The sequence below is a fragment of the Acinonyx jubatus genome, chromosome A2 (genome assembly GCF_027475565.1).
Source record: "Acinonyx jubatus isolate Ajub_Pintada_27869175 chromosome A2, VMU_Ajub_asm_v1.0, whole genome shotgun sequence".
NCBI classification, from domain to species: domain Eukaryota; kingdom Metazoa; phylum Chordata; class Mammalia; order Carnivora; family Felidae; genus Acinonyx; species Acinonyx jubatus.
Window position 1 is genome coordinate 41,119,990 of NC_069383.1, and position 23,965 is coordinate 41,143,954.

Sequence of the window (23,965 nt, forward strand, 5' to 3'; positions counted from 1 at the left end):
AGTCTGAGGTTATGGAAGGATACACACTCAAGTTACAATGGCCCGAAACAGAAGGGAACTACACAGAAGTGAGGGCTGGATGTTGGATTTGAGCATAAGGTGAGAAGGGGACCAGAGCACAGAGAATTCTTCCACTGGATGTCGGAAGTCTCAGTGTTCACTTAGGGTTTTGTCACAAGGCAGTGTCATCTACTATTCTCATGGAAGTGCTGAAACATCATGCATTAAATAATGTTTATCATGACCTCACTATGTGCCAGGAACCAAGATGCCCAGAAGTCCAGCACCCTTCCCCTTGGGTGTTAGCTCTGGGCACTTGGTCTTGTTCATGGTTGCCAGGGTTTCAGATTTGGGATGGAGTTAAAGAACGCGGATTCTGAAATGACATAGGTCCAGGTTCAAATTCTGGCTTTGTTCTAGATGTTTTAAGGCTTTGAGCAAGTTACTTAACATCTCAAGATCCTATGACAGTTTCATCATTTGTAAAATAGACTTAGTAGTATCATCTTATAGGGGATATATGATAGTCATTCAATAAATTGTAGCTATTACTATTACCATAAGTGTCAGAAAGGCTGGCCAAGTGATGATAGATAATAAAAGTCTAGGTTGATGATGTCTCAAAGTTAAGGGAGTTTTAGAAAGTGCATGAGGTTGTGGCCATTGTTTGCATATTCCAAACCCTTCAAGAAGAGCCTGTTTTGTTATTCTTCAAGGCTATGGTTCAGCCTTAGATTACCATTGCCCCATTCATGGGACATCTATTTGAGACTTGAAAGTCCATGTCCTTCCACTGTTGGCTGGCAGATGTCCCAGCACATCCATTACCATTCAAGAAAGAAGGATGAATTGGCATTGGTGTATCCACTCACAAACAAGTAAACCCACCACATAACAAAGAGAGTCAAGAAATAAAGGAGGGGGAGAAATTGAAAAAATAAACTCGCTTCTTAAAAACTCCCTTTGCCACCAGTTCCTCTCAGTGTGCTTTTGACTGCTGTCTTATATCGAATCTTGGTTTCTTTGCAGTTGATAAACCTTCATAATCCTGTTTTTAAATTGAACCTGAACAAAGTAAGGTTCTGGCTTTCTTGTATCTGCTCACCTAGACTGATAATACCCTACTTATGTGGGTCCACAGTCATTTCTGTTTATCCTACTGAGCCTGCCTGTCCTTTAAATTTTAAATCATGCACATAAATACTTATTAACCTTCCACATATGAATTTGACACAAACAAGTAGACTATTTCACAGGAGTGAGAGTAGGCCGACCTTATGACCTCAGCTGGGTTGGAGTACAAATCCCTCCTTTCCACAGAGAACACTTGGTTGCAAGCGTGTGGAGTATAGTGGTGTGCCAGCCAGTGGGGAGTCATCTGGGCATACTTCTTGGAAAGCACTGATATTAGGGAAAGTTGAGAGGGAGATAGGAAATAAGAGATTGGTTGTTATTGCTGCCTGAGATACTGAAATTTGGGGGAAAAATATGTTTCTTATGTCCCTAGCAACATTGGTATTAGGATAATATAAAATAGGGACTGGGAAGGAGAATCCAAAAAGATAATTGGTATCAGTCGTGCTTTGTTTTTGCATTGTTCATTTTCATACTTTTGTCACTTTCTAAAATTTCAGTTTCCCTTCCAATTGAAGGCAAATACAGTTTCTACTGAGGAGGAATATCAGAATACCTCAAAGAGAAAGGGTTTTTTTCACTTGTGTGTAACCCACTAACACACAAAAGTGCTAATTATTTATCTTTGCTCATTTACACAGTCCAATGATTTTTTTTACAAAAAGATTCTACTTTATCTTGCTAAAATGTGATATTTAATTAGTTTCATGAAGCTTGAAACAAGTCATTATAAAGAAACCATTTCTGAAACAAATCATTTGTCAAGAAAAAGGTGGCATAGCCTATCATCTTTCAGTTTTTAAAATTAATGTGATCCGCATGGTTGTACTACTTTGGAGATGTAGTTGTAAAGCCCTTTGTCACTTCCGACAATGGAATCTTGTGCCAGTGATTCACATTGGAACTGTTATCAAAATACTTGCTTTCCAAGAACCAGCTAACTTTGCCCAGGAAAGTGTGGTTTTGTCATTCTCATTCAGATTATTCAGGCTGCCCATAGGAAGACAGTAGGCACTCACACCCCTTTCAGAGCGCATCACATTCCTCCATACAAAAGTATGGAGGTAAATGGCTCTGAAGCATGGAGACTCATCATAGGGCTCCTTGGGGCGGGGGTGGGAGGATAAAGCTGTTCTAAGATGACTTGTGTCATTGACACAATGTCAGGAAGCACCTCCGGGAACTAGGCGGGTTACTGTACATTAAAGTTTCTCCAAATCCTATTGTAGGCTAAGTCGTAGTTAACATGCGTATCCCTTCTCAGAGGTGTCCTGACATGTGGAAGCTGGGTTTCTTTTCTTTCTGGGCCAACATTACTCATAACTGCTGTGCAGAATATGTTCAATGAATTTCCATCTATAAAAGCAAAGTAAAATCCCAAGTGCTGTGCTGTATCGCCTCAAAGTGTCAGAATAAAGCATCTGTCACATTCTTTTAAAGCATTGGAGAAAAGCTTTTTAACACACTGAAACCAAAAACTTTAAGTCTTTGTGGAAAATAGTTTTGCAATTAAAGGACTGTAAGACGCTGGCCGTATGGAAGGGCAGACGCATGGTGGGGATCGGAGATTGCTTCTGCTTTCCTCTTGCTATGTTCCTTCTTTAGCTCCTGCGTGAGCTTTAGCGGCTGTCGGAAAGAGACCAGAAGAAAGGGAAAGAAGCTAAAAGTCTGGAAAAAGAAGACGTGGTCTTAATGAAACAATATTTGCTAATTGCCTGCCTTGCGGGGGCCCAGCAGCCACTCGCCTGGGAAGTGACAGAGGTGTCTCAGAGGTGGTCTCTGCCTCCATAGCAAGTGTAACTGAGTTGGCAGACAAAATGAAAATGAGTTGAAGGATGAAGAATAGGAAGAGATGAGAGCCAAAGGCAACAACGGGGCTGGAGTCACTCAAAGAAGAAAGAGGAATTGGATATTCATTCATGTATTTATTTCATCAACTTTTTTTTTTTAATTTTTTTTTTCAACGTTTATTTATTTTTGGGACAGAGAGAGACAGAGCATGAACAGGGGAGGGGCAGAGAGAGAGGGAGACACAGAATCGGAAACGGGCTCCAGGCTCTGAGCCATCAGCCCAGAGCCTGACGCGGGTCTCGAACTCACGGACCGCGAGATCGTGACCTGGCTGAAGTCGGACGCTTAACCGACTGCGCCACCCAGGCGCCCCTATTTCATCAACTTTTAAAAAAAGTAGCTGTAAAGTGGCAACACAGGATACAAGAATTTTGAAAGAAGCTCTTCATAAATAACATTATGCAGTGTCTTACTCTGTCCTGGGTGCTATCTCAAAGGTTTTACCTGTGCCATCTCAGTTCATCTTCATGATACTACAGTGTGTGAGGTACTGTGTTTATTTTCAGTAGAGAAAACGGAATCACTGAGAGAAGTCATAAACCTAAGGATTACAAAACCCGGAGTTGCAGAAGTTGGAGTTTAAGCTCAGGAGGTCATTTTCTAAAGATGAGAGCTCATAGTTGAGGGAAGATCTAGAAAGGCAGGGAGTGGATAAAAATTCAGCATTCCCAATGCTTTCCTGGTGTCTGTTAACTTAATGTCACCACATAAGCACTTTCCCCCCTGTGTCATTAAAAACATTTGAAATGAGTAAGGTTTCAGTGAAACCAGGCTGTTTTCTGGGTGATGTCCGTTTTGGGACAAGTGTGTGCCTGACAAGTGACTGTCGGAGGCTAGAACTCCAGCCCATAATCCGTAGGTGCTCACAGCATGTGGTCACAACGCTGGGGGTGCTATCAGCCTCCATGGGTCAGTGTCAAGGGAGCAGTGTGTGCACGGACAGATTTAAGAGCCCTGAGGTGAGCCTTTGGCTGGATGAGTCTTCAGGACAGATGCCTCTGCCAACGGACAGGAACAGATGGTTAAACAGGAACTGTGCTCATAGGAGGCATGTCAGGGACAGGGACATGGATGTGGCAGAACTGTGGGGCTCTTTCCAGGGGAAGGAGCCTCAAGGCAGGCTGGACGCTGCCTGCCCCTAAACAAACAAGCAGAGATTCCTAAGGATGTTTCTTCTTGGGATTCTCTGATGCCTTAAAAGAACCATGTGGTTTGTGTGAGAGCATAGTTTTTTTTTTAAGAGATAAAAGGGAGCCAAGAGGAAGATCTGGTTTAGTAAGGAAGAAGATGAAGTGTTAAGCTTTCATGAAGGGGTGGCAGGACATCCACATGGACCTGCCCGAGGGGTTATTGGTATTGCTGGACCAGACCTTAGAAGAGGGTCAGAGTGGGAGGCATGGATTCAGGAATTTATGATACTGGCATTTCATTAAAGACAAGGGAGAGATAATAAAAAGGAAAGCAAAGACCAACACCCACTTTAACGAATAGAGAGAAGAGAGTGTTGCCAGAGACACAAGATTAAAAATGAATTGCTAGAGAATTTGGCCATTCGCAAAAATGTAGCTGATCTTATGAAAAGTAGATACACAAATCTTTTTGTATAGGAAATTTGCTCTCCTGACTCGCTGTCTTTGATAAATTCCATTAGATAAGGGAATTCTTTTGGAGAATAAGAGTTAAAGTCAAAAGGGAGGAATAAATCTTAACAAAACAAAACAAAAAAAAAAAACAAAAAAAGCTACTCCTTGAATATAACTGTTGGCACATGGTACTTTGCCAATCAGATTCATATGGAAATGCATACTTTGACAAATAAAAATATTTCTGCCAGCATTAAAATTTCCCCAGAAAAATATAAAATGAAGAAATACTTTTCTATGCTGCAAGATGACCTCACTGTTGCTAAGGGGAATGAGGAAAAGAGTGTGGTGGTCTGGGGCCACCCCTAACCACCTGCAAGGTGCAATCTGGTAACTGTCTAACCCTCCTGGTTATCCTTAAAAACATTCCTGCTCTTCCCATCTCAGCTCACTGCTGAGGCCAAGAAGATAGTTTTGACCTTCAAAACAAAAAGCTTAAGGAATTTGGTTACTTTTTAAAAAACTTTAAGTAGGCTCCACAACCTGTAAGTTTGAACTCATGACCCTGAGGTTAAGACTTCCACGCTCTATTGACCGAGCCAACCAGGCGCCGCAGTTACGATTTTTTTTTAAGTTACGAAAACATACTTAGGTAGTTAAAATAATTTTGCCTCAATATTCTAAATCCTGATAGATTCAAATAGAGTATAGAATTTTATTTTTAGCTCCTTTAGGCTTTATGGAATCAGGAAGAAGAACCAGTTTTTGCCTTTTAGACCTAATTTTCTTTTTCTCCTGAGCCTTTTCTCTCAATGAAGTGAAAGACAAATTGTTCCTCAGGTCTACAGAAAGCAATCAAAGTGTCACCATACTCCCAAGACTTAGAAGACTGGGGAGATAGGCAGAAGCATCATATGCCGCTTGAGCAAATGTTAACCAAAACATAGGCAGAGCTGGGGCCTTTGGCTTGGAATGTAAGTGGCACAAGGAAACTCACGTCAGACTAAGGGCTTTGTATAGGAAATGAGAAAAGCAGTGGCACCAGACTAGTGTTTTCTGTCTGGGTATCTTGTTCAGTCCCAGTTTATGATAGTGCTGCTCACCTGTGTGACCTTGCTAACGGATGGTGATGGTCATTTGACGGGTATCTGTTTTATCACCTGTTGAATTACACTCATCATCAGCTAGCTCGCTCAATGCTTTTCCAAGCCATGAATCACATAACTCCTTCGAGAGGCATCTGTGCAGGGAGTAGTGACAGCATTCACGTGTCTAACAACTTCTAGCTAACAGCTGCTTAGAGCCACCCAGTGTAGTTTACATGGTAGGAAGGGGGGGGGGGTGTGCTAGTTAATCCAGGCTATTCTTCAAATAGTTTCCTTTATTCAAGGATTTTTGTTTGTTTGTTTGTTTGTTTTTTGACAGAAAGTGAATGTGTGGGTTTTCCATTCAACAGAAATGCATTGAGTCTCCTTTTAGATTCTACTAGCACCTATATACTATGGTAACTAGTACTGAGGGCTGGAGAAGATTAACCCACATGAATTAAGAGGGCTTGTTCTCAAGGGACAAGAAGATAAGACAGAGATACAAAGTTTTGGGGAGTGATTTATTTAATGTGCTAAGTACAGAGAGGGAGTGACTTCTGTCTGTGTGGTTGGGGAGATCAGAGACATCTGCTTAAAGGTGGATATTCTGCTTTGAAATGGATATTACTGGTAGTAAGAGTTCATTGTTAGAACTGGAACAGAAAGGAGAGGGACATTCAACAAATGGTACAAAGTGTAAGTATGGAAGTGGGATTCTTTTCTTTTCTTTTCTTTTCTTTCCTTTTTTTTTTTTTTTTGGTGAATCATGGACTAATCCAGAAGCATGAATAACATGTACAGCATTAGTAGAAAGTTTGACTGCGTGAGCACAGATTGTGGAAGGCCTTGGATGACAAGCTAAGGGATTTATACCATATTGGTGATGGTCACTGGGGATCTACAGAGGATATTGGGGCAAAAAAGAGTGACCTGAGCAAAGTTTTTAGGGAAAGTCAGATTTTACCCAATTATGGCTAATGTAGGGATTGGAGAGAAAGAAGCTGGGGATGTGGAGACTTATTTGCAAGGATCTGGTGACAGTGTCCTGAGAGCTCTACAGAGGTAGTAGTAAGGTCTGGAACGGATAAAGGGGAGACAGTTTGTGGAGGCAACAATGACGAGACTCAGTGGAAATGCATATATCACAAAATAAAGAAAAGGGGAAGGCAAGGATGAATTCTCTACAAATGTATGTGAAAAACTGCCCCATGTAGGCAGTGTGGGAACTAATGGCAGATAGGAATCAGAGTTTGATGTGCCAGTGGAGCATCTGACTGAGGATTTGTGGTGAGTCATCAGTAATGAAGGGGTTGCACTCCGGAGTGGTTGGGACTAGGGACAAAGAATGAGAGGCAATGGCATTAGGGGGAATATTTGTCTGATAGCAGGAGTTGGGATGGGGAGTGTCTGTATGTTAGGAGAGTAGTTAGGAGGTGAGAAGTCATGACGTGCCTTTAACTCTGTTGAGCTGGAGAGTGAAGAAACGAAGGCTGTAGGTGCTTCTGAGCAGAAGCGGTGCAACCAGAGGGAGCCGTCGTGGTGGGGGTGCGGGACCTTTGAGGTCCTGCTGTTGTTGGGGCAGGTTGATGGGTGAGAGTGATGGTTTTTGTTTGTGTATTTAATAAGATTCCTGAAGGAGAGTTAAATGTTGTATCTAGCAAGCTGTCAGAGATGTGCAAGAGAGTATTTGGAGCCAGAACTTTACACTCTGGGCAGTTCAAGTGAATGAGGAACTGACCGATTAAGCAAAAGCGGAAGAGACCAGAACAGAAATGTGGCATTAGGAAGTTAGAGGCAAAAGAGAAACAATTGAAGGATCTCTTGGCTTTTACTGATGGTGTATTGGTTAACACTGTAGGAGACTGAAGGAAATACCATGAAAGCTCTGGAAAGAGGGTTTCCAAAAGAAGGCAGTAGTAATAGTGTCAAATAAGGTAGATGAATTAAGGGAGAGGAGGACTGTGAAAGTTCACTGGCACTACCTTTGGGTGGTGGGAGCTAATATTTCACTGGAACAGCAAGAAGAATAGAGGAGACAGGTGTGGGGCGTGGGCCATAGCATTTATTCTGAGGGGTTAAGGCTGCCTTATGGGTGTGTTATGTTCAGTTAACTGTGATTCCTTTTCATCAGTGGTTTAGAGCCTTTGTATAATCTTTGTTAAATCTCTAAGTTCTTCCATGGTTTTTACTCCTTTCATCTATCCAGCCTGAGAATATTCTAGATATAATAGTACCCCATAGACTTCTGTCTGTTCAAATTTGGTTCTGAATCTATGAGTCAGACCTGAAGGAAAATCTAAGAAATTCCTTTATGACACCTCAACTAGGAAATCTAATTCTGGGAGCTATTGTGTTAGATGCCTTCTCCTACCTCAGTAGCAATGCTTTCTTGGTCTGATCTGTTGTTTCAATGTAATTCAAGGCTAACATCCAGTCTTGTTATTTAGATTTCAGTTTTGAGGGTGTAAAAAGTAAGATTAGGAGGCTAGGAGTGATAAGTCTTCATAAAATACAGATAGCCTGGACAAGGCTCTGGCAGTTGGAAGTGCAAAATCCTCATCTAATGGGCATAGTTTTACTCCTAAAATTCCTTTGTCCTTTGGATGTGAGAACATCATTGCCCCTCCACTCAAAGCTAAAGCCATAAACAGTGGATAAGTTCTCGTGAAGCCATTGGCTTGTATAACATGTAACTTCTTTGGAGAACCCAATCTCCATTTCTCATCTTATTAGAAAGGAGACCAACTCAGGATGTTGGGATAACCCAGCAGCTTTCCCCTCCTCAATGATTTCTAGGTTCCCCTTCTTCCCACTGGATTTTTAGTTTAGTCAGACATTTTTTGAACACATGGTGGTGGACTCAGTCATAGAGACTAGATCTCTGGTGGGCAGGAGTTCATTGGAGGAACACTGTGGACTGAGCTGGAGTCAACTTTTAGCTAGGGCTGGAGGCCCTTAGAAGGGACTGTGAACAGTGGTCAGAATTCACTAATTTGTCAGAGCAGACATGGTAACATCATGTCTCAGGGCTATTCTGTGACATGAGAGAGTAATAAGCCAAAATCCTAACCCTTAACCCTTTTTTGATTTTTCTGCTCTTTGTATTAATTCTCATTTATTTCTTATAGCAGCCCTGAGGAATGGGTAGGTCCTATGCCCGTTCTACAGATAAATTAGTTGAGGTTCAGCAAATTAAGGGAATTATATAGGTTACACTGCAGACCAGTTAAGGAGCTAGGATTTGAATTGGTTCTGCTTGATTCAGTATTCATTTCCCCATAACACATTGCCCTTCAGAGGGACAGAAGCAGAACATGTTTATATGTAGACAGCTTTTTATATGTTTGTATCTGAAAAATCCAAGACCATGTGTTGTATTTCTTTGATTTTTCTGCCCCCTTTATTTCTTGCCTGTGATTTGTTCTTTCGGTTGACATGCTACTGCCCACCCCAGACAGAGATAGATGGGGGGTCTGTTTTCGTCCAAAGTAGAGAGGTTTCAACATCACTGGGTGAGCTGTGTGTGTCTCTCTCTTTGCTGCATTCCTTCTCTCTGGGGGCAGGCGGAGCGGAACACAGCTGTGGCTGTTAGGCCTAGAGCACAGCTGTAGTCAGCCGGCCAGTTGACACCATGGCACATGGTGTCATGGTCTCATTACTCAAGTGTGTCCAGCTCAAGCTGCTGCATGATTGGCATTTGTCAGGGCCACGGTTAGGAGAAGAATTCTATGCACTTTGTAGGAACAATTTCGCAATGCCTCCTATTCCATTTGCCACACGTTCTCATAAAAATGTCCTGAATCCAAGCTTGTTTGCGTAACACCACACTGCTGGTTGCCTGCTTCGTGTACTGATCCTGAGGAATTCTGGTTATCGTTTGACCTTGGGGCTCTCATTGCCTGTGAGGTCGTTGAACAGAGCTCTGTGTTCATCTTGATTTTAACGCAGCTACGTTAAATATGATGCATGTTTTGTTTAACTGATAATGTTAAGAATAGAAAAAGGGACCACAAGGATAGTAAATCATTAATATATCAGGCGGTGACGGCTGGTAGATTACACCTTGAGAAAAACACCAGACTCATTGACAACAACCAAGAATAGCAAATGGAAGTTCTCCTTGCTTAGATATCTTTTTATTAGGCTCCTTTTCTTCTTCTTTTTTTAATTTAAAATCATGAAATGAAACTAACAGCATTTCCTTTTTTTTGCTATTTTGCAGAAAAAACCACTGTCTGCAATAATAAAGGAAGTCTGTGATGGGTAAGTGTTACTTAGGATACGTGTGAGTTGCTTCAGTCCACAAACTGGAATCTAATAAAATATTCCTGTGCAAGTATTATTGCTCTATTATTATTATTTTTAGTTATAACATTATTTATAAGTCACTACCTGACCTCCGCAAAGACATCAAGAATCACTCTGTACGGTTTACATGCCCTCTTACACCAAAAATTTTCTGTTGTTCCTCAAAGAGCAGAAAGTGTGAAATGGCTGGTGTGTGCACATTGGGGCCGGTTTTATTTATTTTGAAAAGTTGTGGTTCATTCATCCTACTCAGCAGGGAGCAGTCTGAAGTTCCTGAGGTTAAATACACACCTCATCTGGTATAAATTGAGAGGACCATTCAGGCTCCCATAGAAGACGAAAGAATTTAAAGGACAAGTCAGTGTGTGGTTTTGCTGCCCCATGGAACTTGACAGTGTTACAGCTTTCCTACCTCTCTTTGGCTGGCCTTAACAATCCAAAGGGAAAGCATGTATAGAATTGCATGAGGTTTTTCTGCTCCAAAGCAGAATTATGAAGACAGTGTTACTTGGAGTTTATTTAAGACCTGGGATACTTGATTGGAATGTTTCCATATGCAGCAAGCATAGTGATTAGGGATTGCAGAACAGAGACCATTGGAATATAACAATTATCAAAAATTTAAATTGCATTCATTTCTTCTGTGTTCTTCTTTCTGCTCCATTCCTTCAAAATGGGGGAGGAATATAACATTGTATTTAAACACCCCTGCCTCAAAGCCATGAAAATGAAATGCTTCAAGGTGAGCCACATTCCATCCACTAGGTGTGCAATAGGACCACGATGATCCACAGAGGAAATGATTGGTCAGGGCGATGCAAGGTGGGCTAATGTCATTCCAGTGTTAGGAAGCTCACTGGGGGGGTGTGTTGGGTACTGGCCAAATTCCAAGTGTAGGGTGCTTCATCCTTCTAATTCTGTCACACTGTAAGAGTGACAATGACCCAGTTTTTTTGTTTTTCTGATCAGTTTATGCTTATATTTTTAAGGTGGTCCCTTGCCAACCATGAGTACTTTGCACTGCAACACGCCGATAGTTCCAACTTCTATATCACAGAAAAGGTAGGTCAACCACATTATTTAATCTGGGATACTTCTATTTAAAAAAATTAAAATATGACTGATATTTCCTGTGTTCAGGACTAGACTAGACCTGCTGATCTAAATTTTAAACCTCTATCATCTGTAAAAATAGAGTGTGCAGAGCAAAGACTGCTACTTTAGTATGAACAAGGCAATAGTTAGCGTCTTCAGGAGTGAAGACCAGATATGTTTCTGCATCACGTTTTAGCAACTACATTTGCCTTCTAACTGTGCATATACTAGTCATTCTTATTCCTTGGTTACAGCATTTATTTGATGTTTAATGACTCCTTTCTCAGACTGCTTTTTTTTTTTTTTAAGAACAATCTCTTAAGTCCTGTTTAAAGTAGTGGAAACGATGATAAGAAACCTTTTCAAAGGCAGCGTTGTGTAGACACCGAGTATTCTGTGGCTCAGGGAACCTTGCATTCTTCGTGGGGGATTTTTTTTTGGTTTTTTTTTTTTTTTTACTCTTTAAGAAGCTTGGAGGAGAAGGAGGGAGTGGTGAGGACTAACGTGGTTGTGGCAGCAAGTAAAAGCAATGTCTCCAAGAGATCCCTGACAGGAGAAGGGAAAACTAATATTTATTCAACACCTACTGTGTGCCAAGGAACTGGGCTAGGCACATTTACATCCGTTTGTGCGTTTCTTCCTCAAGACTAACCTGTGTTGTAAACAGTATTGGCTTTGGTTCACAGATAAGAAACTGAACCATGAAAGTCCAATGGCTTGGCCAATATCTCACGAGTAGTAAATGATACAATCAAAAAACAAGTTTAGGTTTTTGTGCTTCGATCACTTTGCCTTTTGGGAATTTCTAGAAGAGCTTAGTGTTTAGTTAGTTTAGTTTTATGAAGAATTCACTGAAATACATAGAGTCAATATTGTCTTCATGGAACTTTATAACCTTGTGGACTTGGTGGGGAGGAAAGGCTCAAGCCCCCTGAACAGTTTTCATGACAACAAGGTAGTCAGTTCTGGGACAGAAGTGAATACAAAGTGCTCTTAGAGGAGGGGGTTATTGGGTGACCTCAGGCTCCAGACTTTGTTCCTCCCAATCAGCAGTCCCTGGAGTGACCATCAGTTGACCTGTGAATCAAGTGGTTGTGCAAGGTGGAGGCTGTAACGAGGGTCCTGCAGTTACCGTGAGGGCTTGCTGTCCCCAGAGGAGTGTGTGTGTATGGGGGTTGGGGGCAGATGGCAATTCAGTCCAGCCCAGTAGGAGTATAGCCACAGACTTGGGAATGCTTCTCAGAAATTGCTTTGTTCTTCCCAGATGGACACTGGAATTTTCATAACTGATCATGTTTTTCTCTTCCTACTAATTGACAGAAAGCTGAGAGTCAACAAGTGGACTAGATTTCCTGGCCTGTGTTATATTTAATTTTACTTGTTCCTTTGATGTGTTCTACAAACACTTAGTTTCCTGTCTTTATTTTCCCTTAGCTTCATTTTTTTACTATTTTTCATTGATTCTTTACTGATTTATATAATATGCATGCTCTTTTTCATGAGGTAAAGAGGGTATAAATAAGTAAGTTAAATGTTAGCAGTTAAACATACTGCTGTGGATATCTTTAAGCAGAATACGGTCTCATTTCAACTCGGTTCACCTTTTAAAGATAACTAAAATATTGCAACTTTTAGGGTATTATCAGAAAAGATTGGATGGTTTCCTACTATTTGGAGCACAATACGAAAAAGTGTAAAAAGTATTGAGTGATATAATTATAGGGCGATAGAAGTTATAATGGATTTTTCAAATATCACCAATTAGTGGGCAGTGCTATCAGTTTTGTTGGTTGCAACAGCATAAAAAATGAGAGTAGAATAGATCACAGCACTTCACCTGTGTTGTTTGTAAATCCTTGTGTCGTACACACACATATACAGGACATGTGTATTGTGCTGGTTTTTTTTACCTTGGGTTGTGGTAACGACCCAAAGTCACGGAATCACAATATCCCTGCATTTGGTTAATCTGTATTGACTTGTGTCCCCTGGTGGCTGTGCTGTAACCTGTCATCATTGGCAGGAGACGTCAGTGTACTGTAGATGACTAGGATGAGATTCTCAGACTGTAGAACATACTCATTGCAAGGAGAACCTTTTAGAAATGGACATTTTCAGATCCCAACCCTAGAGACTCAGATTGAGCTGGCCTTGGATATGGCCTAGGATTTTGCAGTTTAAGAGCCTCCATGGAATTCTAATGGAAACCCTAGGACCACCTGGGGGGATATAGCTCTGGGCTGTTTTTTGGTACCAGTACCTTGTGTACCACACGCTGTGCATCGTGAACAGAAGTTATGCACTAAGTTTGACTTAGAAGTGTGTGTGCAGCCAATTCTTGGAATAATATAAAAATTCATAAAATATTTATGCTTTTGTTCTAATGAAAATTAATGTATACACAGAAAATTCAAACTACTCAGAACAGTGGGAAAATTATTAAAATTAAAAAAAAATTAATGTTTTATTTATTTTGGGGAGAGAGAGAGAGAGGCAGGCAGGCAGGCAGGCAGGCAAAGTACAAGTGGGCAGGGGCCCAGAGAGAGGGAGACACAGAACCCAAGCAGGCTCCAGGCTCTGAGCTGTCAGCACAGAGCCCAACGCTGGGCTTGAACTTGTGAACCGTGAGATCATGACCTGAGCTAAAGTTGGACGCTTAACCAACTGAGCCACCCAGGCACCCTGGGAAAATTGTTATTTTATCAGGCATCTTAGTTGTTTTTTAGAAAATCTTGTGTTGCCTGAGAACATTGTTAATGTTGAGTTTGAAAGGGACCGCCACCTATGTTTGTCATCCAGTCTGTCTGTCTTCAGGGGGCAGTAGCAGAGATTATTCTTTTATTAAGAGTTTAGGGAATGAGAAGACTCATCTACCCAATCATTGCTCTTTGTTTGTAAATAGAATGTCATCACTCTTCCTTCTGCAGCTGTTAGTGGGCACAGCTGTGTGTGCATGTGATACAGAACTCACATGTCATGCACAGGGCAGGAGAGACCTTGGATCCTGGGTCACAGGGGCAAACCTGGGCTGCCTTCAGTCTGCTGTTAGGTTAGTGCAAATACTCCTATACATAGAGCCCATTTTCCATTTTAGCCTCATTTTGGTTACTTACAGCCCAGTGAGTTGTTAGGTAATATTTGCATTACCATGGTAACTGGTGACTAATTTTTGAAACTTGTACATGTTCTTCTTAGTTACTGATTTTCCCTTGCATATGAGGTGGTCTCCCCCCCTCTGCCAGAGATAAAATATCACCTGTAATTTGAAAGAAGAAAAATTCTCCAGGCTCGACAAGCTAATGCATTTTGTGACTGATGGACGGATGCTTGTAATTCTCTTCTAATATCCTCAGGAAGGCACCTCCCCTACTTTTCTCATGTTATCCAAGTGCATTTTTCCAAAATAGTCTCATTTGCTTATTGGGCCATTAACTTTGGTTTTTCAGTGGGAGAGAATATTATGTTGTTGAGCAGTGTTCAGCAAAAGCATAGCATAGAAATCCTTACAGAAAATTAAGGTTTAGCTACTCACAAGCTCAAATTCTGTCCCAGAAATTTTTATATTTCAGGGTGATGTCCGAATGAAAGAGAGAGAGAGAGAGAGAGAGAGAGAGACAGAGGCAGGAAAAAATAAAAAATAAAAAGTGAATTGTGTATCTTTTTTCAGCTTTATTGGGGTATAATTGACAAAATTGTAAGATCTTTAAAGTACATGGTGATTTGACATATGTATACACTGTGTAAGGATTCTCCCCATCTAATTAATTAACACATCTATCACCTCATGTGCTTATTTATTTATTTGGTGGGAACATTTAAGTTCTGTTAGCAAATTCAAGTTATATAACACAGCATTATCGACTGTAGTCATCATATTTTGAATTAGATCTTTAGACCTTGTTCGTCTTATAGCTGAAAGTTTGTGTTGTTTTACCAGTCTCTCCCTATGTTCCCTGTCTTCTATCCAGCCCCGGAAACCACTTTTCCACTCTCTGTTTCTATGAGCTGGACTTAAGTGATACCATGGAGTATCAATCTTTCTCTGTGTGATTTATCTTACTTAGCATAATGCCCTCAAGGTCCATCCATGTCCTTGCTAATGGCAAGATTTCCTCCTTTCTCATGGCTGAATAATATTCCACTGTGTATATGCCACATATTCTTTTATCCATTCATCCATCGGCAAACACTAAGGTTGTTTCTACACCATAGCTGTTGTGAATAATGTGGCAATGAACATGGAAGTGCAGATATCCCTTTGATAGCCTATTTTCATTTCCTTTGGATAAATATTCAAAAGTGGGGCTGTTAGTTAATATGATAGTTTTATTTCTGAAGAGTTGAGGAACCTCCATGCAGGTTTCCTTATTGGCTGTACCAATTTACATTCCCACCAACAGTGTATGAAGGTTCCGTTTTCTCCACATCCTGGCCAACACTTGTTTATTTATTTGATGATAGCCATTCTAACTGGTGTGAAGTGATATCTCATTGTGGTTTTGATTTGCATTTCCCTGATAATGAATGATGTTGAGTACCTTTTCATGTACTTATTGGCCATCTGTGTGTCTTTGGGAAAATGTTCATTCAGTTTCTCTGCCCATTTTTAAGTGGGATTGTTTGTTTGTTTATTTGTTTTTGCCATTGAGTTGTGTGAGTTCTTTATATATTTTGGGTATTAACCCCTTAACAGATGCAGGATTTGCAATTATTTTCTCCCTTTCCATGGGTGGCCTTTTCATTTTGTTGACAGTTTCCTTTACTATGAAGAAGATTTTTAGTTAGACATATCCTACTTGTTTATTTTTGTGAATTGTGTGTTTAAGTATTCTGGTGGAATTTGTCTTCCAAAGATTTTTTATATGGAGAGACTGCTAATAAGCATTCTAGCTCATTATCCTCATTTCAGTCTGATGATGTGTGTATTTTTGTCTCCATTTTACAATGAGGAAGGTGAGACTGAGAGAGAGGTTAAACAACAGGTTGTATAGGTCATGCAGATGGGCAGTGGTTAAGCTGAGTCTTGGACCTGGGTGGGTCTTTCTTCAAAGCTTTCTAGGCCATCTCCTGGAAACATTCTGTCCCCACTGCCCAGGCCCCAATATGTTTATGATTCTTTTCTGTGGACCCCAGACCACTGATCCTGATGGTAATTGCCTCACGAAAATACATACAGGAAGTTACAGCCAGCTTCTTGTGAGCATTTGTTACCAGCTTCAGTCTGTGGCTTCCTTATTCCCTAAAAGGATAACTTGGAGGAAGTTGTAACAAGTAGTGTTCCACTCCCTAGAAATTAGCAAAGTACAGCTGACCCTTGAACAACAGGGGTTTGACCTACCCTGGTTCAGTTATACATAGATTTTTTTCAATAAATATAGTACAGTACTGTAAATGTATTTTCTTTATGATTTTCTTAATACCATTTTCTTTTCCCTAGCTTACTTCCTTGTAAGAACACAGTATATAATACATATAACATACACAATATGTGTTTCTCGGCTGTTTATGTTATTGGTAAGGCTTCCAGTCAACAGTGAGCCATTGATAGTACAGTTTTGAGGGAGTCAAAAGTTATATGTGGATTTTTGACTGAGTTGGACCTCAGTGCCTCTGACTCCTATGCTGTTCACAAGTCAACTGTACATTTTCATTTGGATTGTATGGATTATATAATTGTGCAAGGTAGTATTATTGTACTAATACTGTTCTTTTTAGGAAAGTTGCTTTGTCATCCTTAAACCTAAGCATTAAGAGAGAACAGGGCATAGTGAAGGATGCCTTTGGTAGACTGTATGTTCCACTGTTAACCCCCTACTAAGACCTGTTTCAGAATGTCTGAAGTATAGTGATATACCTTGGTAGGATCTTATTTAGATTAATTCTTATTTTGTAGGAAGAGAGATGGCCAAGCCTCATCTGGGCTCTCTTAGCCAAGCTGGCTGCAGCAACCTTTGGGAAGGAAATGGGGTCATTTGTGGGGCATCCCTTTTTATGCCATTCTCACTTCCCAGATGCTCTTGGTTCTCAAAGGCCTTGAGCCTCCCAGAACCTGGGTAGATAAGGATTGTGTTCCTGGGACTTGTATATTCTACCCGGTCAGGAGATCACTCAGTTAACCATGTGGAATTCACTGCAACTGTCATGCTTTGAGTACTGGGCTCCACAAAGGGCCTAGTGAGAAGAATATGTTCCATTCTCTGCATTCGTGATCTCACTGTCTAGTGGGGGGACATAGTCTTGAAATGGGCACAGGTTTTAAGGAAGGAGAGGAAAGAACCGAATAATTATAGGAGGGAGGAGGTCACCAAATGGGTCTTTGAGCAGGCTAACTATGTCTGATCTGAATTTGGGAAATATATTCATTTAAAGACCACACTCTTTTTGTGAGTTTTAGCATGCTGGCAGGCCAGTTTGGGAGTGCTCTGGTGGGGGGAACAACTACCATGAACATTTATTGGATGCTTGCTCTGTGGCAAGCTGTCTGCTAAGCGTTTTGCATGGACTGTTTGTCTTATTAAATCTTCATGGAAAGCCTGTGAACCGGGTTTTATTGTTACATGTTCCATTTTACAGAGGGTACCGCTGAGGGTCAGGGGTGTAAGGAAGTAGGCTGGGATTGGACCCAGGAAGTCTGACTCGAGAGCCAGTGTCCCACACTCTTGGGCTGTGCTGTGAGGCAGGCATTTCGGCACGCCTCATCATGCCGTACCAGAAATGGGAGACATACCAGTTCTGGTGCTGGAGATGAAAATAGATTCTTTCATCATCTTCTTTTGCCTCCCTAGTTTCCTCTGCTGAAAGTCCTCATTCTACCAGCTCTTGACCTCCTGAAAGCCCTTGACTCAACATGCATCCTTGACCCAATAACCCAATTTGATCAGCATTGTTGGGCCAAGTAGTTTGCTTTAAAACTTCTGAAGAGGTACACACATCACCAGTAGAGCCTCTTTTCCATTTGGAGCAAAGCTAGTAAGTCCAGGGGAACTGGCTTCACCTCTGTATGGGAGGGTCAGCTTTGTGCAGAGATGGTGGATGACACCTCTGAACTGGGTCGGCTAACACAGGGGTACGTGTCTCCGTTGGTCGCTACAGAAAATGAGAGCAGGAGCGTCCTGTGGCTGGCTCAAGATCGCTGTAATCAAAACAGTTCAAATTTGTGCATATGCCTTGGGTAATTTTTATTTCAAACGTGCCCTTTTTTGTACGGTGGATGTAGGCTGTCTAATAAAGAGAGAGCAGGGGCATTTTTGTTAACCACATCTTTCTCTGTTTTGGGTTGGTGTCCTGAAGCACAAGACATCTCACGTCAACCTGGCTCATCTTCTAAAAGTGGCTAAAATCTTGTGGGGTTGGAGGTATTTCTGAGAAAAGATTGGGGAACTTTCTTCTATTTTAGGTATAATGTGAAAGTGCAAAACTTTTTGGATGATAAGATTCTAGGACAATAGAATTAATAGTAGGGGTTTTCAAACTGTAGATCATCCCTCATTAGTGGGAGTTACATCATTTTAGTCAATTGAAAGAGCTTTAAGAATGGACTGTAATAGAGAACAAAAATAACAGTCTGTTGCATGTGTTGTTTTGCTTCTTATACATTCATAAAATACATGCGTAGTCTTAGTTTTGCCTTGGCTTGGGGGCAGAAGTGTTGGAGAGTCACTGAAGATCATTACAAGGGAGGGTTCGCTAGGGAGAATAAATACAAGGCTGTATGTGAAATAGTTTAAGGAAGCCTCGCGATTGGAGTGTGTTCTTCCCTGAAGAAAGTGTCACGCATCCACAGACCACCACCAACACTGCCACCAAACAATATACAAAGCAAACTGAGGCATGTCTTTTCCTGGGGAGCTGTCCTGCCCCTGGTTCCTGGGCAGGAACCAGACGGCAGCTCTATGGCCTGGTGCCCTGTGTCCTTTGCCTATTGTCACAGAGCCAACGGCACCACGAGCTGACACATTATCCTAGCTGGGCCCCCCATACTCTCTTCTGGGAATCTGAAATTCAGGGGTGTGTTGGGTGGTGGTGTTTGCCGGAACGGGCAGTCATATGGAATCACATCTGATGGCAGATAAGTCATCCCGCAAGCCAAATAGTTGGTAGAGCAAGCTGTAAGCGCACAGAGTAAAACCAGCCTGCAGGAAGGATTGAGGTAAGTGGGAATGAAGGCCCCCGAGGGAGTCAGCAGTGGTGGAGAGGGAGAAGCTCCCATCCTGATTTCCCTCTCTGCTTTCTGTGTCCTGTCTTTGCACCCCTGAGAGAGGACCTGCCGGGGCTTTTCAGTCCCACCCCTTTACTTAAACCACTTTATGTGGGTCTTGGTTACTCTTGATCAAAGAACTTTCACGGGCATAGGCATTTTAATTTGAGCAAACCAGAGCCCAGGAATGTTGTAAATTTCCTGACCCAGCCGCATTCCCTTTTCTGCCGCCTACGGTAGAAGATTCTGGATTTGTTCAACAGAAGCCACTGTCACCACCTCTGCAAGCTGCCCTCTGCCAGGTGTGACCGGCATGGGCCCCCACCTGCAGACCTGAGCCAGTGCCCCAGGACCGGTTCTCAGCAGGCAGGAATGCAAAGAAAAATGTTCCTGCTTTTCACCTTGCCCTGTCCGCTCAACTATCCTGGGGTTCCTGACTCTAAGCATTTCTTCCGTGCTGCCCCTTTGCTCTCTCCCGTGCCTTTCTCACAACCTGCTGCCTGCTGTGGCCTTGTTAAAGACTCTACGTTCACATGTGCCTTGCTGCTGAGTTCTCCCTTTTTTTAACTTGTGATTGAACCTGACTTTTATTATGGACGCTCCTTGCCCTGATGGCTGCTGGAATGCCTGTCACCAGCTTTTGGAAAGCACTGGACTCTCCTAGATAGGCTACTTGTACTGGATCTGCCAGCTTATAACCCAGGGCTGTCAAGCAGAAACAGCCATGCCAGGAGGAAACAAAACAAAACAAAACAAAACTATGCATGCGTATGTTCGATAAAAGAAACTTGTATGGACTTCCCGGATGTGCCAGGCACTGTGTTGAGCCCAAGATACTTCCAACCTTCGTGATTCTCAAAGTCCAGGAGGGAAGAAAGACAAATAAATATTTAGTCCAAATTAGCCAGTTATAATTGTTAAGTGTCACAAAGGACAAATGTAAGCATCCAGACCTAATTTAGCCTGGAGCAGGTGACATTTAAGCAGATATCTAAGACAAAGGTGCAGGGGGAGGCCCTTGAAATGGGCCATTATGTGGCTAGAGAGTTTTGCATAAGCCTCAATTCTCAAGGCCTTGTAAGGCCATATTAAGGATGTTAAATTTTATTCTAAGGGCATTGGGGAGCCTTATGGTTCTAAGCTAAACCATAAATGACTACAGACTTCCCTGTGATTAGTCTGAATGTATCATGCTGGAAGAGTGGTCAGCCTATGCTAGAAATGATCAGAAAACCATTTACCATGGAGAGGAAGGAAATGCAAGGGTATTTTGAAATAGATCTAGAGACTGACATCAAATGCTGGGTAGCTCTCTTGATTCCAAGGAGAAAATGGGACCAGATAAAAATCTTCTTGAAATGTCTGCCTTCAAAAAGCTTGCCACGGGGGCATCTGGGTGGCTCAGTCGGTTAAGTATCTGACTCTTGATTTTGGCCCAAGTCACGATCTTATGGTTCGTGGGTTTGAGCCCTGCATCAGGTTCTGTGCTGACAGTGTGGAGCCTGCTAGGGATTCTCTCCCCTCCCCTTCTGATCCCCACTTGTGCTCTCTCTATCTCTCTCAAAATAAATAATAACTAAACTAAAAAAAAAAAAGCTTGCTTTGTATTAACCTCCTTGATATCTTGGCTAAGGTTAATAATAACATATTGCAGTTAAATTGAACTGTTCACTTTATTTATTTCCACAGTGCTGTCTTCTTGATAAATTTGTTGATTTGCACAGCCAGATAAAACGTTAATATAATTATCTGACTAACATACTCAATTTTAACATCCCTTTTGGGTACTCCTAATATAGAACATAAAACATTTTCTAACTTATATTCATAGGAAAATAAGTAGAAAAAAATCTTAATATTTCCTGTAGATTGGGGCATAGGAGTGAAAGAGGGAGAAATCTATTTGCTCAGATTTGACATTTAAGCATGTGATGGGATGAAAAAGATAAGTCCCTGATTTCATAGAGTTTTCAGTCTAGAGATAAACTAGATAGACACCAATTGATGATGGATGGGGGTCATGTTTGAAAAGATTATTGGGAATATGATTTTTGAATCAGTTAGGTTTATAATTTGATCCTCTGTGGACCTATGTGATTCAGTGCACATTTAAAAAATCTGTTAAGTAGAATCTGAACTCTTATGCTTTATTTTTTAAACATCTGACTCATACACCATAAAATCTTCCCAGTTACTATATATACTGCAATGGTTTTAGTGTATTTATAATATAATATGTAGTGTTTTACTTTTTAGATAGTAAGTCTGTGTCATGTCCACCTGGGGTACTTTCATTTTCCAAAACAGCAGCTCTCAGATTTAAATGCAGATCATGTGTCAAATCTAGAGGTTTAGATTCAGTAGATGAGGGCTGGGGTTCAAGCATTTTTAACAAGGCTGTTGGTCATGATTGCACACTACCACTAGAAGTGTGAGCAGGTTCTGGATCTTTCCCCTTATTCCTGCGTATGATGAAAATCCACATTATGAAATCTTATTGGCCTGTAGGCCTGGGTGCTCCCTGAACTGGAGGCATCATTTTACTGTTGCTGAAAGAGCATGAGGTCCAATTTCTTACTTATTTAACCTGGCCATCAAGGCGTGTCACAGTCTCGCCCCAGGCAACATTTTCAATGTTGCTTGTCTATCTTGTTTTCTCAACTTCAGAGAAACTGCCTGAATAAACTCTAAATAAACCTTGCTTCTGGAATTCAGTCCTGTTCTTCCTCCCTCCCCTTCCTCCTATTATCGTGTTTCAGGTACCGGACTAGGTGCTTTGGATAAAGACACAAAATAACATACTCCTTGCTTCTGGGGAGATGAATCTTCGCAACAAACACACACTGGAAGCAGTCTTATTAAAATAACTGCCATTTCAGGACAGCTGACCTCTTCTCCCTACCAATCCTAAATTGTTTGAGCTGGAAGAAACCTTGGCTATTTGCCTGAAAGAATCTTAACCCCAATTCTGGAGATTAGTTTCTTAATTCAGTCTTCTTTGTAAATTTCTTCCCATCTTTACTGCTTTCAGAATCATTGTTTCTTTAGTTATTGTCTGGTAGTTTCATTTGTAGAGAATCAGAACCTGCATCTCTTTGCTGTTGCCTTGAAATGATGTTTAACTATTTGTGTGCTAATTTGTATTTTCTTCTCCATGGGATTTGAAACACCTTGCAGTCAAAAACTGTGTTCCACCTCTAGACCCCTCTTACCAGTGTCTCACCTGGTTTCTTGAACAAAAAAGAAATAGGTGTTTGAGGACTGTTTGTTGATTTAATGCGATGCAGTTTTCTCTGTAAGATAGAAAGTACAATTAGTCTCTTAATAAATATGTATGATGTTGGTTAATTCAATTAACAGAATAGGCACATACACTTTCAGATTATTCACCATGGAGGAATTGTAGAGTGAATAAATGAATCTTAATGCTTCTCTAAGAGTCTTAAATCAATGTTAAAAAGTTGAGGTTGGCTTTGGTCCCCCACAGCTTATTAATTATCTCTCTAAAATAAGTACACTATATATATTCACACACACACACACACACACACACACACACACACACACCTGAATTTGATATTCACACATTGCTGAATATCAATTAAAATTTTTAAGGGTTCATGAAGTCTCATAATAATTAAATCAGTTCTATGGATTGAAGTACTCCCTATTTGGAATAAATGACCTATTCCTGAGAACATGGTCAGCTTTAGGAATTTATCTCTAGTTCAGTGCAATTGCCATGGGGAGGGAAAAATAAGAGCCCCCTGTACCTTACAGTATACAAATAAATCATTATTATGCAGATAATCAGACAGTAATATAATTTTAGTCAGCATTATCATTTTTATTTTCATTATAGCAAATTACAACCTCTAAGAATCAAACTATACTTATGGAAGATAATTTACCCCAAATTATGTGATTGTTCAATTCTGAGAAAGTGTATTTTACTTTATTTCACCCTGGGGATCTATTAATATTCATGTGGCTCACCTATCATAAGTTCTTCACTTTAGTCAATTGACTCTAAGGAAGCAGTAGTCACAGGAGAGCAGAGAGAATTCTAGGCTTAAATAAATGAATGCTTCAGACTTTCCGTGAAGGAAAATATGGTCTATGGCTTAGAAACCTTGTTGGCATTCTCTACCCCACCCCTACACACTCTTTTTCATTACATGAAGGAGAAGTTTATGATAGTCACACTCCACAGTGGTGACCCATTTTCCAATAACCAGTGAACAACTGAATGCAGCTGTTTGCAGTTGGCTTTGCATGTACATATGGTGAAAACATGTCACCAAGAACAGAGGTTGGAGCCAGCATTTTGACCAAAACAAAAAACGCTTTGAAATAATGTCATTTTGTGTTGGCTTGTGTCTTGGTCCTTTTAGGCTGTTATAAGAAAATACCCTAGACTGAGTGAGTGACTTATAAACCATAAAATTTTATTTCTCACAATTCTGGAAACAACAAGTCCAAGACAGAGGTGCTGGCAGATTTGGTGTCTGGAGAGGGCCTGCTTCTTGGTTCAGAGGTGGTCATCTTTTCACTGTGCACTCAACATAGCAGAAGGGAGAGAAAGCTCCAGAGGGTCTCTTTCTATAAGGACACTAATCCCATTTGTGAGGGCTTTACCCTCATGACCTAATCACCTCCTAAAGGCCTCACCTTCTAATATCATCATATTGGGCATTAGGATTTAACAA

The 23,965-nt window shown here is 41.1% G+C and overlaps 1 protein-coding gene across 11 annotated transcripts in view; it reads left to right on the top strand.

The window, feature by feature from the left end:
- The window catches only part of ELMO1 (engulfment and cell motility 1), a 730,817-nt gene that overhangs the window by 313,853 nt on the left and 392,999 nt on the right, over positions 1-23,965 (top strand). For all 11 annotated transcript variants that reach the window (XM_027075272.2, XM_053218216.1, XM_053218222.1 and 8 more), the window contains 2 exons: positions 9,879-9,919; positions 10,954-11,026. In XM_027075272.2, the coding sequence (XP_026931073.1) occupies positions 9,879-9,919; positions 10,954-11,026 (114 nt within the window). The remainder of the gene's footprint in view (positions 1-9,878; positions 9,920-10,953; positions 11,027-23,965) is intronic.